At 45.0% G+C, this 25,083-nt stretch overlaps 2 protein-coding genes and 1 long non-coding RNA gene across 10 annotated transcripts in view; 1 reads left to right on the forward strand and 2 right to left on the reverse strand.

Annotated features, from left to right (window-relative positions):
- Positions 1-2,692: 2,692 nt before the first annotated feature.
- On the forward strand, positions 2,693-3,385 carry LOC123335181 (histone H2B type 2-F-like). Its single transcript, XM_044948304.1, has 2 exons — positions 2,693-3,051; positions 3,343-3,385. Exons 1-2 carry the CDS (start codon positions 2,693-2,695, stop codon positions 3,383-3,385), a joined length of 402 nt encoding a protein of 133 aa, XP_044804239.1.
- A 9,036-nt stretch (positions 3,386-12,421) lies between these two features.
- LOC123332181 lies at positions 12,422-21,341 on the reverse strand. Of its 2 annotated transcripts, XR_006548949.1 has the most exons (4): positions 19,715-21,341; positions 17,404-17,617; positions 16,297-16,393; positions 12,422-12,841 (listed from the first exon to the last, which is right to left on the reverse strand). It is a non-coding gene; the product is annotated as an uncharacterized LOC123332181 (long non-coding RNA). The 2 variants fall into 2 exon arrangements; XR_006548948.1 differs by lacking the exon at positions 19,715-21,341 and having other exon boundaries at positions 17,404-18,512.
- A 1,122-nt stretch (positions 21,342-22,463) lies between these two features.
- The window catches only part of DLC1 (DLC1 Rho GTPase activating protein), a 434,197-nt gene continuing 431,577 nt past the window's right edge, over positions 22,464-25,083 (reverse strand). For all 7 annotated transcript variants that reach the window (XM_006075395.4, XM_006075393.4, XM_044937824.1 and 4 more), the window contains one exon: positions 22,464-25,024. In XM_006075395.4, coding sequence (XP_006075457.2) covers positions 24,904-25,024 — 121 coding nt within the window. In that variant the 3' untranslated portion in view covers positions 22,464-24,903. The remainder of the gene's footprint in view (positions 25,025-25,083) is intronic.

The following is a 25,083-nucleotide window of genomic DNA, read 5'->3' on the forward strand; positions in this document are numbered from 1 at the left end:
AACGATTCCATTTATACAAGGTAACTGAAGTCATCAAAATTCATAAAGACGGAAAGTAAAATGCTTGTTGTCAGGGACTGAGGGCAGAAAGAAAAGTGGGGAGGGAGCAACGCTGCTGAACAGTAGGGAGTTTTAGTTTTGCAAGATAAAAAAAAAAATGTTCTGGAGATTGGCTGCAGAACAATGTGAATGCACTTACCCCTACCGAACCGTGCACTTTTTAAGATGATAGATTTTGTTACAAGTATTTTACCACAATTGAAAATTTTAAACATTTTATAATTTTACTTCATTTAAAAATATCTGCTGAACATCTTTTCATATCAATTGAACATTTTTGGTATTATCTTAGTGGTTCTGTAAAAGCCTATTTTATTGTTCCATATCTTATTTAATCAAATTACTGTTTTTTTTCAAATTCACATTTTCTACAAAACTCAAACATCATAAACAAACTGCAATGGACAGTGTTCAGCTACTTTTTGGACTCACATGAATTATTTCCCTAGAATAAACTCCTAGAATGGAATTGCTGGGTCAGAAGAGAGTGGGGCCGTGTCAAGGGTGAGACTGGGGTGAGAAATGCAATATGAAAACCAATCAACAGAGACCTGAAGTGGGGTGTGGCATAATTAAGTGTTACATAAATGTTTCTGATTAGAAAAAGGGACTGTAACTTACTCATTTATTCCTTATCTAAAATGTACTAAGACTCCCCATGCACCACTGTTCTAGACACTGTGATACCATGTTGCCCCATGAGATGCTCTCTTATCCCTCAAGGAATTTAAAGACTAGGGAAGACAGAAACAAAGAAATCACCAGCTTCAGTGTGGCGTGGTACATGAGGAAAGGGAGAGGTGCCCAAGAGCTAATGGAAGCCAGGGAGGAGGCTCACCAGTTGGGGAGGCTTCTCCATGGGACTAACTGTGACACATCAGTGGGCTGAAATTTGAGGGACAAGTCCGAGTCACTCAGACTTCGAGAGTGGATAACCCCATGGTATAGCACACCTCCAAGATGGCACCCAGTGATCCAGACCTCCTGGATCAGGGCCGTTCTGAGTGCCCAATAGAGAAGACAAGTGTGTGAACTCTGAGACTAGGTTATAAAAAGCACTGCAGTGTCCTTCGTGCTCTGCTGGACTGTCTGCTCTAGAGGAGGTCAGTGTTCAGGCCATTCGAGCAGCCCTGTGAAGAGGCCCAAGTGAAGAGGCACCTCTGACCAGGAACCAGTGCAACTCACCAGTCAGGTGAACGAGCCATCTCAGCAGCGGATCCTGCAGCCCAGTGGTGGCTGCAACCCTGGCCAACGTCTTGTCCGCAGCCTCGTGAGGGATCCTAAGGCGGAACCGAGAGTCATGTAAGTGATCACTGGTTCCGTAAGCCACGGAAAAGTTTTGGTGGATTTGCTTCTCCGCAACAGTTACTTTAACATACTACATCTAAAATTTCTAACAATGGGAGATATTTGGGGTGACCCCAGAGAAGGTCACATGTGGGGGACCAGCAGGAGATGGAGAGGAAAGCAGCGGCCAGATGATCCTCGGCCATGGTACACTCTGCCGCCCCTACCTCCCCCAGCCAATGGACCCCATCTTGTTCACATGTTGGGTGGCATCTGGAGGAGGTCACACTGGGAGGACGTGCGTGTAAAGGACAATGAGTCAAGGGGAAACCCTCAAGGCTGAGGCAGAATGCTCTGCTCAGCCACCCACGAAAGAGAGGCCACTGAAATAGGAAAGAGGAGGAGAAAGAGGAACTCCAAAAGTCAGAGTTTCAAAAAAGAGGGAGCGGTTAATGTTGTCAAAGGTAACAAATCTAATAAGGGGACTTCCCTGGTGGTCCACTGGTTAAGACACCACTCTTCTATTGCAGGGGGCACGGGTTTGATCCCTGGTTGGGGAACTAAGATCCCTGCACTAAGATCCTACATATCACTGCATGAGGCGAGGGCAAAAAAAAAAAAAAGAAAAAATTAAAGGAAAAAAAAAAGGAAATCTACCAAAGCCTGGAAATGGGCACTGGAAGGGTCACCCTTTGTGTCCTTGGTTAGGACCTCAAAATGCTGGGTCTGACCGGAACACCAACAGTCCTTCAGTGGATCATGTAACACCTGTCACTCCTCTGTTCCTCTGTCCCCTCCCACCTTCTCTTTTGGGCTTCCCTGGTGGCTCAGAGGGTAAAGCCTCTGCCTGCAGTGCACGAGACCCGGCTTCAATCCCTGGGTTGGGAAGATCCCCTGGAGAAGGAAACGGCAACCCACTCCAGTACTCTTGCCTGGAAAATCCCATGGACGAAGCCTGGTAGGCTACAGTCCACCGGGGTCCCAAAGAGTCCAATAGGACTGAGCGACTTCACCCTCACCTTCTCTTTTCTTCTCTTCCCATTGGCCACCTGGCCTTTTCCTTGCTCCCACCTCAGGTGTCTATGCTTTCTGCCTCTCAACGCGTGGAAGTTTCCTCACTAAGGTCCACACTGCTCCCTCCTTCCCCACAAGCTGATGCCTATCGCCTTCTGAGTGTGACCTCCAATGGGTCCTGCAGTTGAAACTCCCATCCCCACAGACACACCTTCTCTTCCGTCCTCTGCTCTCTTGCTCCCCCTACTGATCACTCTACAGGCCACATCTTTTACCTGATCTTGCTTTTTGCATCTCCCCTTCTGTGTTGTTGGGTGTTGTCATTATAGACATGCCTGAACCGGCTAAGTCTGCTCCTGCCCCTAAAAAGGGCTCTAAAAAAGCTGTGACCAAGGTCCAGAAGAAGGACGGCAAGAATTGCAAGCGCAGCTACAAGGAGAGCTACTCTGTGTACGTGTACAAGATGCTGAAGCAAGTCCATCCTGACATGGGCATCTCGTCCAAGGCCATGGGAATCATGAACTCCTTCGTCAACAAAATTTTTGAGTGCATCGCTGGCAAGGCATCGCGCCTGGCGCATTACAAGTGCTCGACTATCACATCCAGAGAGATCCAGACTGCCGTGAGCTTGCTGCTACCTGGGGAGCTGGCCAAGCATGCCATGTCCGAGGGTACTAAGGCTGTCACCAAGTATACCAGATCCAAGTAAATATAATATGCCTAGCCACTGTTAACGGAGAAGGCAATGGCACCCCACTCCAGTACTCTTGCCTGGAAAATCCCATGAACGGAGGGCCTGGTGGGCTGTAGTCCATGGGGTCGCTAAGAGTCGGACACGACTGAGCGACTTCACTTCACTTCACTCACTTCTCTAGGGTGTCAGCTTCAGCAGTTTGAACTCTATCCCCAAAATGGAGGACTCAAGTGTTCTCCAAACACCAGTTAAACGCTGCAAAAATAAGGCACAGTTCCTGTTTTCAGGACTCGTGACCTCCAATCACAGGATGACATCTGCTACATCTGAAGCATGCAAAAGCACTAAGAGGTCTCCAAGGAATGAGGGAGCAAGCAACTCTGGAGCAGAGAATACAGGAACAGGAGAAGGGCATCACACTCCGATGTGTCAGGACCGTGGGGGTAGGGGTGGAGATGGGGACCGGTTGAGGGCAGACTGTAAAAGGTCTGGAGGCGCGCACACTCAAGAGCCTTTAACCTATAGGCCAGAGACTTTCAAACTGTCCCCTGCGGAGTCCCAGGGCCTCACACCTGCCAGGCCACCTGGCCGATGGCAGTCAGGCAGGATGGAAAGTGGTGTTCTAGCCTCCACCGGTTTACATATCATGCTTCTGATGAGTCCTTCTCCTGGAGGCTCCAGTCCCGCCCACCAGCATTTTGAAAACCATCTCGGCCGGTAATGAAACCTGTGGCCTTAAAAGAAACACCAAGTCCAAGGAGAATCAATCATTTCCTTTGGCCGACACAGGAGGGCAGGCCAGGCTTGGGGGCGGAGGGGCGGTGAGGTGGGTTAAGAATATGCAGGTGTTCTTGGTCAGTTTTGGCAGCAGTGGGTGCAGAAACCAAACCTGGGCTCTAAGCAGGGCTAGAGCCGTATGAAGGCTCCGCCCGAGAGCACAGCGGCCTTCCATGCGTGTAACTAACAAATCCGGCATCCTGCGGCGCACCTGTGATCGGCGACGCTGCATTCGCTGCTGCCCAAGACGTAAAGCAACTCGCGAAAAGACCCACACCTTCATTTGGTGGCAAAGGTGGGTTTAGCTCTACCCAACTCTGGCGTTTTTAAAGCATTGTTTACAGCCCTAAACCACCAGATAAAAACAGTGCAACGGGCCGGAATGAGACGAGGGCAGACAGCGCGGCGGGGGGAGGGGGTAAGGACCACGGGGCTGTGGGAGTGGGGGTGGGGGTGGGAGTGGGGGTGGGGGTGGGAGTGGGGGTGGGGATGGGGGTGGGAAAGGAAGTCAGGGAGTGGGGCAGGGGGACTGGGCTGGTCCCTTTCGGGCCAAACTCGTTTCGTTTTCTGCCAAACCGGAGAAACTCGTGCTCTTGCAGCCACTTGCTCATTCTACGACATTTCTTTGCTTCTGAAAAGTATAACAAGTACACGAACGTGCCAGATCCCCATTTTCTGTCCATTTCTGGGAAGATGCGGCGAAGGGAAGGAAAAGGAGGAGTTTTCCTTCCTGCATCACACCCATATCTGAAAACGCTGACCTTCGGAGTCCTCTCGGTCAGGGGCTGGCTCGGCGGGGGATGGCTAGCTGGAGGCTACGTGACTGCGCGCTCGCCGCGCCCCCAGCCGCCCGGGACTGACGCGTGCCCCTGGCTGGCCCCGCCCCCGCAGCCCGGGCGGAGGGGAGGGGCGGCTCCTCTGCCTCCCGCGCCCCCTCCCCCCGCCTCCCCCACCCCTCCCCGCCCTCCCCCGCCCCCTCCCCCGCCTCTGTGCAGCTCCAGGTGTCCAAGTCCTGGGAACCTTGGACGCTCCAGACGCAGGCACCTCCTTCTCCTTCCTGGATCCAAGACGCTAAAGGTCACCAATCTTGAGTCTTGGCTTCCTATTTCTTAGACTCACAACTTGGTGAGGCTCCCTAAAAGGGCACTTCCGGATGCTCTAAGGTCTGAGGCTGTGGTTCCATGAATGATGCTTTTCCACTCTGCAAGCATCAATGAGACCTTATCTGTAAAGCGCCGTGAGTTCCTTGCGATAAAAGTGCTGACTTAATTTGTCACCCATTGCTTGTAAAGTCAACTAAAATGGCATTTTAAAATCAACATTTACTTAGATGTAACCCAACCATAACAACCTTCCTGTGCAGCTTGCCAAATACTTTAAATGTCAGGCTATGATCTGAATCATTACTTCATTTTTACAGATAAGGAAATGAAACATTGTTTATTATAATAGTAATCACCATGATATTATTATTACTGAATGATCCATTTTGAGTGAAAAAAATAAATTGCTAAATACATGTATATCTGAGAAAGTCTTCTGGAGCCACTTTCAAAGAATTCTTCCCATCTGACCTTACACAAAAGGAAAGAGCAAAGCGATGTTATCTTTTAAATCACGAAAATAAACAGTTTTCTATTTTCTTCCCTCTTCTGTAAGCACTGACATTTGAGAGGTTTCTCACCAGCACTTGAGCCTAAGCATGGCTGCGGCAATCTGGGGATCACCTAAAATGATGAGTTGGGAAGTGGTAGAAATGGGGTCTGCAGATTTTAGGGAAATATTAATACCTTCCTGCTCCTTTATTGGTTGTGTGGCACGGTCTCCGAGACCCCTGAAAATGGTGAGCAGGGTAGAAAGGAATGAGATTTGTCCACATCCTCTTGCTCCCTTTGTGACGCTTGGGTGATGAATGTCCAAGGAACCTCAAGGGTGGAGGTCAAGCTGCCTAACTGGTCTGGGTGGGTGTGGTGGAGGTGGTAAAGGAATCTCATCTCCAGACCCCCCTGGGTGCAGTTCAACCTGCACTGCAGGCCTAGGAGACATGACCATGATCCTCGCTGCCGCATATATGAGGCCCAGGGAAGTTGCCTCCAGTAAAACAGCTGGGAAGTAATAGGACCAGCTTTCAAACCCAGCCATCTCAAGTCCAGCTTCAGAACTGTCTCCTTGGACTCCAGGAGTCTTTGGACTCCATCGGAGTGATGGTCCTGGGATGGTAGAGACTTGCCGGGGGAAGGAGATGTGGGTCTCTCTAACCTACCATGAGCTGGCTCCAAAGCAGGGGGATTTGTGGAATAGTAGCCCCATGGACCATGGGCTACTCCAGCCTGTCACCAGTTTTTGTACATTTAGCCCCATGGACCATGGGCTACTCCAGCCTGTCACCAGTTTTTGTACATTTAGCCAGTTAAAACTGGTTTTTACACTTTTTTTTTAATGGTTGTGGGGGAAATAATCAAAAGAAGAACATTTTGTGGCCTATGAAAATTATATGAAATTCAAGTTTCCCTGCCCATACGTGAAATTTTATAGGAACGCAGCGTGTTCATTGCTTGCATATTGTCTGTGGCTGTTTTCACATTACAAACGCAGAGTTGAATGGAATGGGTTCTCGTTATTTGTGGCCCTTATGTTCTGTAAAGTCACCAGGAACACTAAATCAGCAATACTGAGCCACTGCCCCTAGGGAAATACAGGGTGAAGTTCCTGCAAGCCTCTGGCCACATTTTTGTTAACAGATCAATACATAATCTTATGTTTTGTATTTCTGTTTACAGAAACATTATTTTAATATATATTGCTCACTTACTAAGACTGAACTCAAGACCAACTGCAGTGTAACTCATGCTTGGACAAAACTTACGTAACACATGAATTTTCCTCTTTTAAAGCACATCTTCCTGTGCGTGGGAACACCAGACAGCACTGCAGAGCGCAGCACTTGGGAGCCGTTTTAAACAGCAGAATCACTCACACAGTGAAACAAACATGACATGAAATAGACTCCAGAAAGAATGCTTGTGCACAGTGTGTGAGCTGAAATAGGAAGGCAGGAGCTCTTGTCTGCCCTCACTGCTGAGAACGTGGGTGTCAGGCGATTCGTATGTTTTGCTGCTCTTCACACACCCATGGTGGTGGTTTAGTCACTCAGTCATGTCAGACTCTTGTGATGCCATGGACGGCAGCCCACCAGGCTCCTCTGTCCATGTGATTCTCCAGGCAAGAATACTGGAGTGGGTTGCCATTTCCTTCTCCAGGGTCACACACCCATAAAGTGACTGCAAATGCATGCAAATATTGATCTGGGGGGCTTCCCTGATGGTTCAGTTGGTAAAGAATCCACCTGCAATGCAGGAGACCCCAGTTCTATCCCTGGGTTGGAAAGATGCCCTGGAGAAGGGAAAGGCTACCCACTCTAGTATTCATGTGGAGAGAATTTTCAAACTGTGAGTCAAAGCTTCAGTGTCTTCCCTTCACGATCTGCTTTTCATTCAACAAACATTTATCTATACTTTTACATTTGCAGGAGTCTGTGCTGAGAGTGGTAAGCTGTTCAGAGTTACTAGTTTAAATAGAAACACCCCCCTACCCTGCCCCCGCCTTGGTCAGCGGGCTTCCAAGAGGGCGCTAGTGATAAAGAACCTGCCTGATACTGCAGGCAGACAGAAGAGACATGGGTGAGCGCCCTGGGTCAGGAAGATCCTCTGGAGGAAGACACGGCAACCCACTCTAGTATTCTTGCCTGGAGAATCCCATGGAGAGAAGCCTGGTGGGAGACAGTTCACAGGGTTGCACAGAGTCGGACATGACTGAAGCAACTTAGCACACACACATGTCCCTTGTCAGTATCCTGAGAAGTGGAGTGTGAAAGGCTTCTGGGAGGAGAGGAGCCTTGACACACAGGGCCTGGCCACTTTATAACTCGATCATTGGTCTCCGAAACGGATTAAGCAGTTTGCTTGTTAGGACTTTCTGCGATCCAGCAAAGGTGGAGGCAGTTTATAACCTGAGCCCCTGATACAGCGGAAGGAGGGAGACAGAGGGAAGGTGCAGAGGTCTGAGGAGTGAAGCAGTACCATCAGGCAGGCAGGAGGGGACATGGACTGCTTCTGCGGAGTTTCAGGTTGAACTCTGAAGATTCCCATCTCAAAAGACAAGGATAGGGAACAGAAAGTCAGTTCTGGGAGCAGACTCGGTGGAGGAAAGTCTTTCTGCAGCCCTTAGGAGTTCCGGGTGTTAGTCGCTCAGTTGTGTCTGACTCTTTGTGACCCCATGGACTGTAGCCCACCAGTCTCCTCTGTCCAAAGAATTCTCCAGGCAATACTGGCTGCTGCTGCTGCTAAGTCGCTTCAGTCGTGTCCGACTCTGTGCGACCCCATAGATGGCAGCCCACTAGGCTCCTCCATCCCTGGGATTCTCCAGGCAAGAACACTGGAATGGGTTGCCATTTCCTTCTCCAATGCATGAAAGTGAAAAGTGAAAGTGAAGTCACTCAGTCGTGCCCAACTCTTAGCGACCCCATGGACTGCAGCCCACCAGGCTCCTCCCTCCATGGGATTTTCCAGGCAAGAGTACTGGAGTGGGGTGCCATTGCCTTCTCCGAAGAATACTGGAGTGGGTTGCTATTTCCTTCTCCAGGGGCTCTTCCCACCCACCCAGGGATCAAACCCGGGTCTCCTGCATTGCAGGTGGATTCTTTACTGTCTGAGCCACTATGGAAGCCTTTTCTAATGCGGGGTCTCTTCAAGTGGACCCAGCAGACGGAGGGGCCTCAGCTCCACAACCCAAGCAGATCCAAACCAAATGCCTAACTCTGTCCTGTTCTCCTCTCGGGGTTTCCCCAATGAAAACACAGCTCTGTGGGGGAACCTAAGGATTAAGTGTCTTAAGTATTTACTTTTCTGATGTCTGGCTGTATCCCAAGAAAGAACTCAAAGTACCGAAAAGAGTGATGGACTGAATAATTTTGCAATAACCCTTCACAGGGAACTCTTTCTCACTATCCTTTGGATAAGACTTAAAGGCATCTGTTCATGGGCTTAGAGAGACCCTATTCTGTGTCATTAATTGAGGGACAGTCCATGGACATCATTGATTCAATGGATATGAGTCGGAGCAAACTCCAGGAGGTAGTGAAGGACAGGGAAGCCTGGCGTGCGGCAGTCCGTGGAGTCACAAAGCGTCGGACCTGAGTTAGCGACTGAACGACAGCAACAAACCATGGACTTTAGAAATAGCTGAGCACTGTGGAAGGGGAAACCACTAGCAGGCCAAGCCAGGAATTTTTTTCAGGAAACGGTTTGGGGTCCGCCCTAGCCCATGAACAAGTCCCAGCTTTATTTTACAGAGAGGGCTCAAGGTGATCTTATTCTGGAAGATTTTCAAAGTCCACCACCCCCTGAAAAAATTCCAGCAATGCTTACATTGTATGTACAGACAGAAAACTTGCGTTCCTCTCCCAAAGCCCCTCCAGAGTCTAGTATACCTGAAGTCCCTTCATGCCTACCCTGACCCTTCGTCTGGGTGACAGTTTTCTTCTTCCTGTCTCTTGACACGGAGACAGATACTCAGTTTAAGAAGTAGCGTCCTAAAAATCTGATCCCACTGAATTTCCCCACTAATCATGTCCTGTTTCTCCCAACTACCAGGACTTAGTGGTATCAAAGGGGTAGTCGTAGATGGAAGATTAAGTAACAGGATGTAGGTTACAGGATTACAGGATGGATAACAACAGTGTGACCTTCCCCATCCCCCACCCCACAAACACACATACCTCAGGCCAGCCGCTCAGCCTGCACATAAACGGACGTAATTCTTAGGCACTGCAGTGTGGGCCTGAAAGTCCTGGCTGGGGTACAGAGTTCATCCTAGCCACCGGAAGCACTAACCATCTACTTTAGCATCTGATCTTATGGAGAAGTATCATCCAATGAGTCATAGAACTGGGTCTCTCTACCTTGGAATCTGCTCCTCTCTTCCGCCTCCCCAACCCCTATGCGTCATGAGCCTCTGAAGGTTTCCAAGCAGCTTCTTATACCTGAGAAAAGCAGGTACTAAAGATAATGCTAAAAAGAAAAAGAAAAGTCAGATGAGTAGATGATAAGCCCTTTCGTGGAGAGGATTAATTTGAAGGATTTGTCAAGTCCAGAGGTCTCTTCCCGGCTTGGTGGAATCCTGGTCTCCCTTTATAGATCAGGTTGGGAAATCCCAGTCTGACACCTCGTTTTTTAACTCCTCCCACGGTCCCAGCGGTTTATACTGATGCACTTCATGGGGACAGGGATGTGGAAGTAGCAACGGGAGTCTGAACTGAAAACCTCAGCCCTTCAGCTTCATGTATGTTAAAAACATTTTTTTCTCCCTGTTGTTGCAACCACATTCATTCTCTTCATGCCTCTTCCAGAGGGGAGGCTTTAGGCAAAGATAAGGGGATGTGAGGAGAGGCCCTTTATCTGGAAAGAGAAATGTAGAATAGAAAAGAGAGGGTGGCAGTTAAATTACATACAATATGCTGCTTATCCATTAGGGACACATGTCTGGCAGTTCAAAGATTTTAAAGGTAGCATTTCCCCAAATGCTTTTGTAAGCCTAGATTTCTGTTTGTGAGCTGTTTGTGCTGAGTGAAATAAATACCTGAAGAGTCTATTGCTTTTTTTTTTTTTTTTAAGAGAGCCGCTTGTATAAGCGAGGGGGTAAATGACTAGAGAAGTCGGCTAAGTTACAGCACACCTACCCGGAAGTACATATAACAGAGACCCCCGCCCCCGGAAAATGGCCAACGTAATTCTCAGTGCAGACAAGGAATGCAATTACACACGGCTCTGGTAATGCTGGAGACAGCTGAGGTCTTCATTACAGTCGGGGAGAAACACACAGAGGACGCATTTGGAGTTGAACCTTACTCTTGCCATTTTCCAGAAAGAAATTTTTACCCTAATTAAAATTTCCTCCAGGCTCCACTAGTCCTAACTCTGAGGATAAAAGCTTATTTAGATCCATCCTCTCACAGAGTCCAAACTGATAACGAGAAGACGATAACCACCATCCAGTTCTCGGCTGCGAGCATGGCCTGGAGGAAGAGATTCCTGTATCCAGCACACCCAGACTGGTGGCCTCCTCTCCACCATTTTCCTGAGACCAGAGCCTTTTTTTTTTTTTTCCAGAGTGCAAAATGCTTCTTATTAAATACTTTGGTAACGCAAAAACAATTTGTTTTTAAACACAAGAATCCACAAAGACATCCATTGCCGGCAGTAGATGTTGAACGAAACCGCCAGCTTGAGTGAATGGCAACTATAAAACTGTGCATTTGGTTTCTGACCTTGTCCAGATAACCCTGTTTATTTGTATAAACTCACTGTTGCTCCCGTATTCATCATAGAGAAGTCTTCGTCCACAGTCTTGGATTATTCTAGAGTCTAAGGAATGCAGATCTTCTAGGGACATTTGCAAGTTCTCTCTTACCTCTGGGTATTTTGAGGAATGTTGAAGCCATTCTGAACACCATCCCAATTAGCCATGAGAGCTTTCCTGGTGGAAAATACCACTCTTCATCCTCTGTCTTCAAAGGCAAGTATCATTGTACAGGCAAGCTCCCCTGGTGGCTCAGCGTAAAGAATCCCCCTGAAATGCAGGAGCCGCAGGTTCCATCCCTTGGGTTGGGAAGATCCCCTGGAGGAGGGCATGGTAACCCACTCCAGTATTCTTGCTCGGAAATCCCATGGATAGAGAAGCCTGGTGGGCTACAGTCCATGGGGTCGCAAAGAATTGGACATGACTGAAGCAACTTGGCACGCACGTGTGCACACATTGTTGTAAAACAAACGGTCTGTGTTCTGCTCCACACACATTTTTGGAGTTCTGGAAATATGCCAGGCACTATGTTACGTGTTGGGAACAGAGGCAGGAGTAAGGTAATGTTTCCCTAAGAGGTTGCTGTCTGGTAGCAGAGCCAGACCAAAACCAAAACACAAACCCAGACAGTGACAGAGAATCTGGGAAAAGAGAACCCAGAGGGAGACTTCACCCACCTTGGTGGGCTTCTTAGTCTCTGGAAGGATGGCTTAGAGTTCTCTGGGGAGGATTTAAAATTTTCCATTCATCTCTGTCTCCGAGTATTTGGACATGTGAGCAGGCCGGACCCTTTGGTCACCTCCAGAGATGCCTGTGGCCTTGCGGGTGGCTCCCAACCACTAACTAGGACGCAGACTAAGGGCCAAGCATTTGCTGTGGGTTCTGAGGCTCTTTGCCAGGCAGGGTTCTGTTTTATTTTTAATTCTCAGAAACTTCATATTTTGCAAACTGATGTCTATCAATTAAAGTGTGTTGATTAAGTAAACATAACTATTTTTCCCATTATAATTTAAATAATTTAAGTGATATATGTGCTCTGTGTGTCTGATTCTTTGCGACCCCATGGACCATAGCCCTCCAGGCTCCCCTGACCATGGGATTTTCCAGGCAAGAATCCTGGAGTGGGTTACCATGACCTCCTCCAGGGGATCTTTCCGACCCAGAGATCAAACTCATGTCTCTTACACCTGCTGCGTTGGCAGGTGGATTCTTTACCACTAGTGCCACCTGGGAAGCTCTAAATGACATATAACTATTATTAATTATAATCAATTTAATGGCACATAACTGCCAGTTGAAACTGCTGCTTATCACAGGATAGCAAAAGACACTACACAGGGGAGGATGTAGTTTCTTATAAAATCAACCAAGTCTTTTAATTAGTTTGTACAGGCTTATTGTGCTAAGGCATAATTTGAATTAGACTTTTCTTGCCTTTTATTTTATTTTTTAAAGATAATGAAGTAGCAACCAGTTCTTTTCTCTGGGAAACACCAACTTTGTGAAACAGGGACTGGGTCTGAGTATCAGGGACTCTAGGGCAATTTCTGACTTTTAAAAAATTTGATGTGCACATTTATTCCATTTAATTAAGTTTTTTAGTTGATGCCAGTCACTCTTTTTCCATTCCACTTCTCCATGAGGCCTCCAGCCCTGTATGGAAGGGATGCAGAAACAAAATTCATCCTCTTTAATTAACCTAGGGCACTCGTGAACCTAAAACATCAAGTTAGGTAGAAAACCCCTTAGAGTCCCGGTAATTATCCAGGCGCCCTTCTCTCTCCGCATCCCAGGGTCCTGGGGTCTTTTATAACGTGACCTCCAGGCCCTGTGGCTTGCACAGCACAGGTGGCTTCTCTATTCTTCCCTGGGCCAGGACAATCCATGGTTTTAGCTACCATCTACCCTTCCATCCATGCATCACACCAGGCTTCTCTCAGGAACTCCTGACCTAGATCATGTCCACCACCCACGGGACAGCTCCGCTGAGACGCCTTCAGAAGCCTCAGTGTTCTCACAGCTGAACTCACTGTACCTTCCAGCATCATCCCAGATCTGTTTCTGCTCCTGAACTGCTTATCCCAGGCTGCAGGGTGGGGTTTAATTCTCATCGCCACTCTCTCATTCCAACCAGACTGTCACCAAGCCCTGTTGTCCGCCTCCTAACCAACCTCCAGTGCCTCATCTCCTCTCCTCATCCCCACGGCGCCCTCTGGTCCTGGCGCTCATGATCTCAAGGTGGGGGGACTCCTGTGAGGGGCTCAGTACTGCCTTCCCAGCCTCCAGCCTTCTTACTGAATCCACCCTCCACACCACCAGCAGCCTCTTCTTTTAAAAAGTCAGATCTGATTCTATTGCTTCCCTCCTTTAAAGATTTGCAAGCTTCCCACTGCCTGTAGGGTGACATTCAGATTTTCGAGAAAGGTATGCAAGGCCCTTGTCCACCTCACAGCTCCTGCTTCTCCCAGGTCTTTCTCCTGCCACACCTTCCCTACAGAACACCTCCCCCCACGTGCAAGTGAAAGTGAAAGTTAGTCATACAGTTGTGTCTGACTCTGCAATCCCATGGACTGTAACCTGCCCAGCTCCTCTGCTCATGGAATTCTCCAGGCAAGGGAGTACTGGAGTGGGTTGCCATTTCCTCCTCCAGGGGATCTTCCCATCGAACCCAGCTCTCCTGCATTGCAGGCAAATTCTTTACCAACTGAACCACCAGAGCAGATGTTTCCCATGTGCAAAGCCCTCCCAACTTCCTCCCCAATCCAAGCTCCTCCAAGCTGCCTATCATCGCCCCTGCCTGGAATGCATTTCTGCCCTCTCCCTCACCTTCATCCTTCAACACCCAGCTCAAATGTCATCTCCTCCTCAGGGTGTCGGGGTGGAGTCACCACTCCAACACATTTTATTGAAATGATTTCTCTGTCTGCCTCCTTGAAAAGACCTAGAATCACCTCCAAGTCAAGAGGGATGACATATGCTTCTGTGGCTTTCCTTTGTTGGTACCTAGTAGTTATGGATGTGAGAGCTGGACTGTGAAGAAAGCTGAGCACCAAAGAATTGATGCTTTTGAACTGTGGTGTTGGAGAAGACTCTTGAGAGTCCCTTGGACTGCAAGGAGATCCAACCAGTCCATTCTAAAGGAGATCCGTCCTGGGTGTTCTTTGGAGGGACTGATGCTAAAGCTGAAACTCCAATACTTTGGCCACCTCATGCGAAGAGTTGACTCATTGGAAAAGACCCTGATCCTGGGAGGGATTGGGGGCAGGAGGAGAAGGGGACAACAGAAGATGAGATGGCTGGATGGCATCACCGACTTGATGGACATGAGTTTGAGTGAACTCCGGGAGTTGGTGATGGACAGGGAGGCCTGGTGTGCTGTGATTCATGGGGTCGCAAAGAGTCGGACACGCCTGAGTGACTGAACTGAACAGGTATTCAACAAATGTTTGTTGAATGAATAACCAAGTTAAAATGGAGGGCTAATGCTGCTGAATTCTGGACACTTCATGAAGAAAAGAAACTGTCAGGTCTTCACCACTTTGCTTATGGAGTCTGGTTATCCAAGCTTGGACAGTATTCATCTTAATTAATATTAGTTTGAAGAATATGGATAGTGTATTTTAGGCACAAGTTTAAACCAGGAAAGAATAAGAAACAGATATTTAGAAGTAGTGATACCTAGTAATTACTGTGCATTGGGCAAGGTTCTATTAACAATTTTTTGTATAATAATTTTTGTTATTATAAAACCAAATTTTATTTTTGCTATTTTTTATCTCTGCTATTGTTATGTCTATTTTGCAGATATGAAAACTGAGGTTAAGTAACAATTTGTCTGAGATTATATGCTCACTGTCAGTGATGGTTTAACTGTGAAAATCTGTCCAGAGTCTGTGCTCCCACCTGTTGCACAAAATGATGTCTGTTGTTTTGTTGTTGTTTAGTTGATAAGTCATGTCCGACTCTTTGTGACCCCCATGGACCGTAGCCCACCATGCGCCTCTGTCTGTGGGATTTTCCAGGCAAGAATACTGGAGTGGGTTGCTATTGCCTTCTCCAGGGTATCTTCCTGACCCCAGGGATCGAACCCAAGTCTCTTGCATCTTCTGCATTGGCAGGAAGATTCTTTACCACTGAGCCACCTGCAAAGCCCTGAACGACCTCTAGTGTAATATTAAAAATAACAATAGCTAACTGACTCAGTGCTCACCACATGCTGGGCTGTGTTCTAAATGCTTTATGTGATTTATCTGATGGGGACCCAGACAGCTTAACCTAGCCATGCTTTGATTTTCTCATCTGTAAAATGACGTAACAATGCCTCCCAACCTTATAGGTGTGCAGTGAGGATTAAGCAAGATAATAGATGGAAACGCTAGAATTGTGCAGACTTACGCACTTAAGTGCACAATAATTCATGTAACCCAATGGCCACCCACAGCTTTAGGGAATAAAGTAGGCATGACACTCCTGGCCGACAGTGACATGGGTCCCAGCCCTAGAAGAGCCAGAAGTGTGAATGACAGTCACACTGGAGCACCTGATGGAGGTGAACTCAGAGGGAAATGGCTATCATCAAAGCATTCATGTGCTGTTTTATTGGAGAGGAGAACTCAAGGCCCTCCAGGTGACCGCTGTCACCCTAATGTGACTTCTGGCCCATTTGTTGCTGCAGTTTGAAACCTAAAGGCAGTCACAGACTCTTACAGGGTTACTGCTTCCACTTCTGGAAGATCAGATGGTGGGATTTCGTTATCTTGAAAGTCTCATCCAATTCAACATGCTCTGACCCCACAGCCCCAGGCTCTGGTTGACCAGGATCCTTTCTCAGTCTGTCCTTCCTTGCTGTCCCAGAGGAAGGCACCTTCCTTCTTTTCTTAAAGTCACCTTTCATCTTGTGAGCCCATTCTGTCCCTGTAACAGAGGGACTCTGAGGCTGTCCACATCCCTCCATCTCCATGGGCAAATTCCCTTTGTCCTCAAACCTATGCATGTGTAACCCTGAACTTAAGAAAACATTGCCCTGATCTGCTTTCTCCGAATCCCCTGCTGTGCCTGTACCTGTCCAGCTTAGTGAAGGACCATTAATTCTCTCCCCGGTGCCTTACCATGTCCCATAGCATTCCCTCATATTGCTGTCCTTGCCCAGTGAGGGCAGTGGGATAAAGAATTCTTCAATCCATCTAGCAGAGATAGGCTGAATACCTGTCAATTAACAGAAACAAGAGAAATACAAAGTGATCTTCCTGCTTTGCAAATTGAAGCCTAAGAAACTACTTGAACGATTTTTTGTTTTTATGTTTTTTTTTTTTTTTTCCTTGTTTGTTCGTTTGGAAGGATGTGGGACAGGAAAAGGAAGCATATGGAGATGTGAGAGATGGAAAGAGATGAAGGAAGAGACAGAGGGAGTCTTCCAGGCCACCTGGGAGGCCAGGGGAGGGCCTGGAAATAAAGCTGGTTAGAAGGCATGAGGAGAGAAAAGTCACAGGAGAGAGGAAGTATTAGTGTGAAGGAACAGGGGCCAGAGTGAGGGGAATTCAAGTATCAAGAGGATGTGAAGAGGAGGAGGTCAAGGAGTTTAGTGTGAAAATTGAAGTAAGAAATGGCATTTCATTAGGCAACATAAGAAAAAGCATCTGGCTCTTTGTGTCTCCAAACACAGAGGTAGGTGCAAAAGGGGTGATGGAGAGTTAAGAACTTTAGTGAGTATATTTTAATGATTAGATTCTCTTGCTTGTTTCCTCTTTATCCTACCTATTTCTTTCTTTTGCTGCTTACTTGAGGGTTTTGTTGAGAGGCACGGCCCCTATATTTCCTGATTTTTATCTTGATTTGTACTTTTCTTGGCATAGAATGGGTTTAGGATCAGAGAAAACTGGAAAGTTAAGTCAATGCCAAGAAATGAAGTTATCAGTCTTAGAAACTGCTTTCTTAACTGTTAGGTCTGCTTCGTTATGAAATGGGAAAAAAAAAAAGAAGTCAGCAAAAAATGCGATCCTGAAATTTAAATGGCCACTGGTCCCACTGATGCCAGGCTGACCTATGTCCTGGAGTCACTGACAAGGGGGAGTTCCCGGAGGATCCTGCTGGACCTCTCAGGATCAGCCAGCCAGAGCTGCCCATGGGTGGCAACGTGGTGAGGATTAATCTGACCAAGAGTGTTTATGGCATTAGGTTGGTTAAGAACAAACATCTACATCCTTATCCTGCCTTACCAGTCAGGTTGCTCGGTTTCTGGAAATTTATCTTCTTTCCTTTCCGGATGGTGGCAGGAAAACATATCCCATTTTCAGTATTCTGGGTCATGGGGTGAAATATTCTCTAGCTCTTTTGAGATATTGCAACATTTTGCACGGCCCCAGGGACTTCACATCTCTTCTTGCTTTAATAATCTTTACAGTCTGTATGACCTCTTCATTTCCTGCTTTCCTGGAATGATATTAATGGTCTATTCATATTTTTACATTTAAAAATACTGCAACAAAATAGAGCTTGACTTATCTTTGCTATTGAAAAAAATGCATCCTATCACCCCAGGAAGTCAAGAAAACTGGTTTCTCTGGAACTTGACATTAAATCCCCCGTTTCCTTGATGAATTATCTGAGCAGGGCTAGGAACCATCATTCAACTACAGACCAGTGACTGGGAGGAGTCAGTGGCCTTGGACAGTGTTCAGCTTAACAGCCTTCGTAAGCTATTTTTCATTAAGAAAACTCTCAAACCATATGCCAATAAAAGATATCTCACACACAGTTCTAAGACCCTTCTAGACCTCATTCAGTTCAGTTCAATTCAGTTGCTCAGTCGTGTCCGACTCTTTGCGACCCCATGAATAGCAGCACGCCAGGCCTCCCTGTCCATCACCAACTCCTGGAGTTCACTCAAACTCATGTCCATGTAGTCGGTGATGCCATCTAGACCTCATTAGCAGTTTTAAATAGTGTGTATCTTGATGAAAATTCAAAGAAAACATTGTTGTTCGGTTGCTAAGTTGTGTCTGACTCTGTGACTCCACGGACTGCAGCACACCGGGCTTCCCTGTGTAAACTGTACTGTTTAATACCTTAAATCTTTGACAACTCGGAAAAAGAGTGGAAGGCAGTAAGCGATGTAGTGAAGAGTCCTTGGAAGCAAAAAGCTAGGACCCCCTGTTGAAGATGTATCTTTATCTTAGAGTTGTTACCACCGGCCTTGAAGTTCTGACGCCTCACACATATCAAACCTGGATCAAGAACTCCTATCACAATCCAGAAAAAAATGCTACAGATGAACCGATTTGCAAAGCAGAAATAGAGACACAGATGTAAAGAATAAATGAACGAATGCCAAGAGGCTAAGGGTGGGGGTGGGGTGGGGATGAATTGAGAGATTGGGACTGACATATATATACTATGGATACTATGTATTAAATAGATAACTAATTAAAATAGAAAACTTACTGTATAGCGCAGGGAATTCTACTCAGTGATCTGTGGTGACCTCAATGAGAAGGAAATCCAAAAGAGAGGGGATTATGTATGACTGATTCACTTTGCTGTACAATGAAATTTAAAAAAAAATAAAAGAACTATTACTGAAGCACACCCTGGGCTCTGACAGCTGCTGCCAAGTGGCTACTCTCACCAGCATGCAGGAAGGCCTAGACACCAGCGACAAGGGAATTGAAGGGACAGACGTTGACCGCGAAGGGACCACTGTGGTTCCTGGACAGCAGCATCTGCCAGGATGCCTGGGCCTGCCTGCAACAAGCCTGGGAGAATGTTCTGAATGACAAAGCATTCTTTCAGGTCAGCTCCAGCTTATCTCTGGTTTGGTTATGTAAAAATACTCCACCAGCAAAGAAAAGAGGTCATCCAACTCAAGCTTGAGAAATGCAGGAGCTGGCACAGGACAAGGAACACACAGTTTTAGCCTCGTGACTGGTAGAATGGTTAGTGGATACTATCTGACCTGAAATGTGGGTTTCTACAATTGATTAGATTTCTTTTCCCTGCCTTCCTTCTCTCTTTTTTTTTTTTCTCCTTCCTTCTCTTGTTCTTAGAGGATTATTGTAGGTGGTAGAGAGAGAAGAATTGGATTGCTTGGAATTATTCTCAGATCTTTGGAATAAAATCTACACTGTCCAGTTCAGTAGCCACTAGCTACCTGGAACTATTTAAATTTAATAAAAATTAAGTAAAATGAAACATTCAGATCAGATCCTCAGTCACAGTAGCCACATTTCAGCAACAGTCACGTGTACCAGTGGCAGAATGCTGTGTTGTACCGTGCTGTTCTAGAATTTCTTGAGTCCCTTTGCATATATTATATAGCTGCTTTATTTTTTTAAGCATCCCAATGTCTTTAAGCTTTTTCACTTATAACATGAGGCTAGTAAGGTCTTCTTCAAAGGACTGCTGTGAGATTTAAATGTAATCAGTAAAGCATGTATTTCAGTACCTTGCACATTGATATGCTTATTAAAGGGTAGCTCAGCAGCAAGTCCTCTCAGACTTAAGCCAAACTCACTTGTATTTGTCACGTACCTGTAACCTACAAAGATTTCTGAAACGATTTCCTCAGGAATCAGACAATTTTTATGGGAACAAGTCACTGTTTTTGTGGGAACAGCATCACCCAATCATGGCTGATGTCAAGTCATAATAAAAAGAGTAAGGTTTTTGTTCTCCGTGGTGCTTTGTATCTTGACTGAAAAGAGAAAGAAAGAAATGAAAATCCCCTATGAGGAATAACATTTCTAGCCCTCAATTCACTTCTTTTTAAGTCTAATGAGATGAAAAATCTCTCCAAAGAGGTGTTTATACTATAGGTGTCAACACAGCCTTGGGTCCAGACAGGCAAACCGGCTGCTCTAATGGGAACTGTGTATACACAGTGAGGGTAATTACTTTGGCTACAGCTGCCGACATGATTTAGCAAACCCCCAGCCTGCAAAGAACTGATCATTCCCTGGAGAATGGGTCCAATTTCACTGCAACTGCACAGACCTACCTGAGTTTCCCCTGCCACAGGCTCTTGGAGGGTTTTTGTAATTTGCATTCCTTAGGCAACTGGAATTTAAATTCCTTAGGCAAATTTCATCCTGATGGAATACCAAGATGACATGCATGCCATGATCTCATTGTTTAGGCTTTCTGCTTTAGAATCATATATGTATGCTTCAACAGGCAGGTGAAGGAAAACATGTGGGCTAAATCCCACTTCGGTTTCATGAAGGATCCTTTACTTTTCAATGTGCTCTTGTTTTTCAAAACCTTAACAAATATGTCAGTGGCACTTCACGGTATTCTTGGCTGGTGGAAAGGGCACCGTGATGAACTGCAGAAAATCACAGGATGGGGTTTCTGAGCCTGGGCTGCACTCTAAGGGGCCTGTAAATAGCTATTTCCCTTGTATCCATGAAGCACTGCAAGACCCACCCAGGTCGGGTGGGTTGCAATCAGATGACATGTCAGATTTTTCTGCAGGTACAGATGGGGAGGAGCGGGTCTTCTGTCTCACGGGAGGCATCACTGGAGTCTTGGTACACCACAAATAACATATTCAGTTTGCAAACAGAACTACAAATTCTCTAAACCATTAACCTGAAGCAAAACTTTTGCCTTATATTTAAACTTTAGCCTACTTAATTTTTCCTTAAGCCTCTCAGTAATTGGGTGACAGAATAATTTCTTGGGAACTTCGACTTAATATGATTTTGCTATGGACTTCCCTTTTCTCTGTGTTCCTTCTGATTCCAATGCTGAGATGACCTGAGTGAACTGGATATTGCTATGAGAAATTTGTCACTGGATTAAAGAAAGATCAGCAGATGGGAGATGGGCTGGGGTAGGATCAAGTGAGCTGGAATTTAAACTTCTTTCAGGCTCTGAACACTTTAACCTGTGGCTTAGAAGGATAATACCTACGCTTCAAGGGGTGCATGTGAGGATTAAGTATGTGAAAAGTTGACAGAAGTGGCAAAAAGACCCATGAATGTTGGTCTATGGGTTTGTCTATGAGAACTTGAACAGAATTTGTACCTACTCTTGTGTGAAAATTGTATAAATCTTATGTTGAATTGGTTCACTGTGCTTTTCAGGTCTACTATATCCTTCTACTTCTCTGTATATTCATTCTATTAATTTTGGGGAGTTTGATATTGAAACTCTAAAAATCTTAATTTACTACTTAAAATAATTTTATATATTATATTTTTGTATATATATTGTATATATTATACACAAAATAATATATAGTGGAAGTATTTATAACCTTGTTCTGTATTTTCCAAGTCTCCTGGCAAATGTGTTAGTCTTTCATAATTAAAAAAAGTAAATCTCACACAGCTCTTTTGCCTTTATCTCCTTCTGCATGCATACACACTCACACATACCCCTCTAACCAGAGGTGTTGGAAAAGCACCAGTTTGGATTATCTTTCCTGGCTTTCCCCATTTTTTTACTTTTCCAAAATCTCAGCTGTTTCCCTTAGCCCTGCCGGCAAATTTCAAGAATTTTAATTCGTAAAATTAAGAATCCATTTAATTTTGTTAGAATCTCCCAAGTCACTCTATCTGTAAACTGGTGGGCAGGATGCTATGGGGTGTTATCATTTCTATATTAGTGTCCATGAGAGCAGATTTTCAGGACTGCAGTATCTTCAGGTCTGAGCTCCATGTGGGTGAAATAAACAGGTGTTGGAGTAACTGACTAAAGGAGGTGATAAGGACAATGGTGGTGACAAGAGCAATCTGAATCTACCTTGGTGCCCGTGAGAGCATCTCTCCCACCGTGGTAACCACACTTAGCCTATGTGTAAGTCATGACTCCAGAGGCATTCAAACAACTGAACTTTTGCTATTTCAGGCCTGAGACATTTTGATTTTTCATTTTATATGGCTCTGAGGAAACCAGGACTGGAGGCAGGAGCAAATAAAAAAGGCTTTGGGCTGTGTGTCTTTTTTAAAAAATTAAAAAAAAAAAAAAATCTATTAAGGTTGGTTTTTCCCCTTTACTATGCCCATAGTATTTCTGAAGAGCAAATTTTAAGATCTGTATCACATTGTATTGGAGAAATGAGACTGGCTGAATTTCAAGCACAAAGAACTCTCTAATTTAGAATCCAGAGCATCTCTGTAGAGCATCTATGTCTTCTTCAGTTTGAACTGTGAGATTTCACTAGATGTAACAAGTTCCAGTCCCTGCCATCTCAAAATGGGCACAGAAGAGCCACAGTGATGGAGAACATCCTAGATTCGATCCATTTTCAAACAACAGACACAAATTCAATCAATTCCATTTGGCAAATAATAAATTTATTAGGTGCCTACAAGTACAAAACACTGAAAGCTGCTGTAGGGGATTATAAAGACATATAGAAGAGCCCTGCTCTCAGAGAGCTTACAATCTAGGCAATTAGTCACAATTAGTAAGTTGGGGCAATATCACGGTAGGTGGCTTAAAGCAGACTTCTTGAAAATGTTCATATCCTTCACATTCTCCTCCGGTCAAATATGTAAGGAATCCTTTGAACAGGAAAGCAAACAGTGGGAAAGAGACCTTTTATGGAAAGAATCCATGACCTTGGCTTTGCTTAGGGGCATCTTTCGGTTGCTGTTGCTTATTCTTGTAACTTTCTCAGCATCGTTTCCTCGTGACCTTTGTTTGGAGAGCATCTCCGTGCTTCCTGAACCTTCACCAGGGTTTCCTGTTTGTGAGTGAGTGGCTCAGTTGCAGTTTGGCCTTGGAATGATTTGCAGTCTGATTTTTTCCTGCAGCAAATCTATATTTTCATTTCAGTTGATGCTAGGATGGTAAGCCTTGCCATCTGTGGTTTGAAGGGTGGTAGAGAGATGCAATACAATGGAAAGCAGGCCAGACATTTCCCTTACTTTAAACATTTAATAGTGCACTTATTGATTATATTCTGTACAGATATAGAGCAACTTATAAACTTCTTCTTTTATTTACTTTTTTTCACTTAGACTGTATTCATGTAAAGTGTATTTACATTAGCAAAAAACAAAAAACAAACCAAAAAGACTTGAGGTACAAAATCCAAAAGAATATCTGAGGTATAAATACAAGTATATTTTAAATAATAATTTTCATCATGCTTTATCTATGTTGGGAAGCACAGTGGACAGGAAGGTGTACATATTTCTTAATAGAATGGTATATACAACATACAATCTTACAAATCTGAAGGCCATTAAAATTGCATATACAAGTATATCTTCATGAGGAACACTAATATCCAAAATACTCAAATTAAACTCTCATCTGTCCCCTGCCCCTTAATTCTTCAAAGAACCTTTGAAATAACACTGACAATGGTAACTAAATTATAACAAAATTAAAATCCTTCCTACAGCTCTCATTCATACATTATTCACTTTTGATCCATATAAAATAAATTTCACTAATACTGTCCTTTGAGCCAACCTTTACTATTACAGTAAAACCTGTATAAAGACCACCCTTCCAAAACCCTGCACTAGTGTGTTTTTATTTGTTTTTACTGTGATTAGAACTTTCCATTACTACTAAAATCTATCCCAAGGGCTTCAGAAAAGAGAAGAAAAAGAAATAGAGGAAAAACAAAACAAACCCTCTTTGCTGATAAGGACAAATCCAATTAATAAACATATGCAGCTTTAAAAAAATGCTGCGAATAACCATAATAACAACAAGCAACTTTTTGGTTGGGTTACATTTGCAAGGAGTTCCTTGGGACATAAGTTTCCTGTGTTCCCATACATAGTGCCTTTAAGAGTTTCTCCCAACACAGACATGCAAAGACTTTGCAGATACATAGAAAGTATTGATACTTGATTCAGAAATAGATAGAGTGGTCCGTTTTCACATCTCAACTTAAAAACCAAACCAAACCAAAACAAAACTGCTTTGGTGCTAGCAAGGAAGAATTTCCATCCCTGAATTCACCTCTACTGGATAAAAACAACTTTGCTCCTTGCAATCAGATTTACAGACAAACTGCGTTCGAAAGGGGCTGAGTAAATTACAATCACTTTTAAGGTAAAGAAGAGGTTGGTGGAAAAGGAATATGTCTACTAACTCAGAAAAGAAAAGAAAAAAAAGACATGGGTGGGTTGTCCAACACCCCAAAATAAACGGGTTCCCTTTCTGGACGATTCCATGGGTGGTCAGATATTCCAGGTTAAACTGAACCTGGGGCATCAAAATCCTTCTTGGAGGTGTCTCAGTGTGCCAGACACTGCGGCCCAACTTACACATCTCTGCCATTCAACCAGCAACAAACACACATACACACGCTCCTCTGTGCAAACCTTTCTTTGCTCTTCTCAGTGAGAAAACATGTCAAAGAGGACCAACTATTCCAGTGGATACACCCATCCCTCCACACACTGCAAAGAAAATGACATAGGTACACGTACACAGACACTGACATTGCAAGAAAATGAAGTCTCTTCATTATCTTCCCGAATGCAGTTATAGAGTTTTGCTTCTCAGAAGCAATTCAAATAAGAATACTTTTTTTTTTTTTTTGCACAGTCATATATTCCAGTCAAGGTCCATAATACAGACCTTACACAAACAGGAAGCAGCTTTAAAAAGGTATCAAATCGCTATAGTCAGTTCCCACTCTCCAATTTGTAGTTTTGTTTCAGGATCAGACACTGAACCCAATCTTCCAAGAACTGGCAAGTGTTCTAGAAACAAACGCCCAGACAGTGGACACGCTTCAGGAATCACCTAGATTTGGTGTCTTTGGTTTCAGTGTTCTGATGACTGAAGGAGTCTCGGATCTTTACCACTTCAGCTGCACACAAATGTCCAAAAGATTTCGTGTACCACTCTGGCATGTGGCCCCTATGGCAGACAGAAAGGAAACGCAAACAAATTATTCAACTTGGAAAACCCTGAATCAG

The sequence above is a fragment of the Bubalus bubalis genome, chromosome 1 (assembly GCF_019923935.1).
Source record: "Bubalus bubalis isolate 160015118507 breed Murrah chromosome 1, NDDB_SH_1, whole genome shotgun sequence".
Lineage (NCBI taxonomy): Eukaryota > Metazoa > Chordata > Mammalia > Artiodactyla > Bovidae > Bubalus > Bubalus bubalis.

Excerpts from the sequence above, each read along its gene's own strand:
- LOC123335181 (XM_044948304.1), top strand. The coding sequence starts at position 2,693 with ATGCCTGAACCGGCTAAGTCTGCTCCTGCCCCTAAAAAGGGCTCTAAA. Across the intron at positions 3,052-3,342 it reads GGTACTAAGGCTGTCACCAA|GACTCGTGACCTCCAATCAC; the intron begins GTATACCAGATC and ends TCCTGTTTTCAG.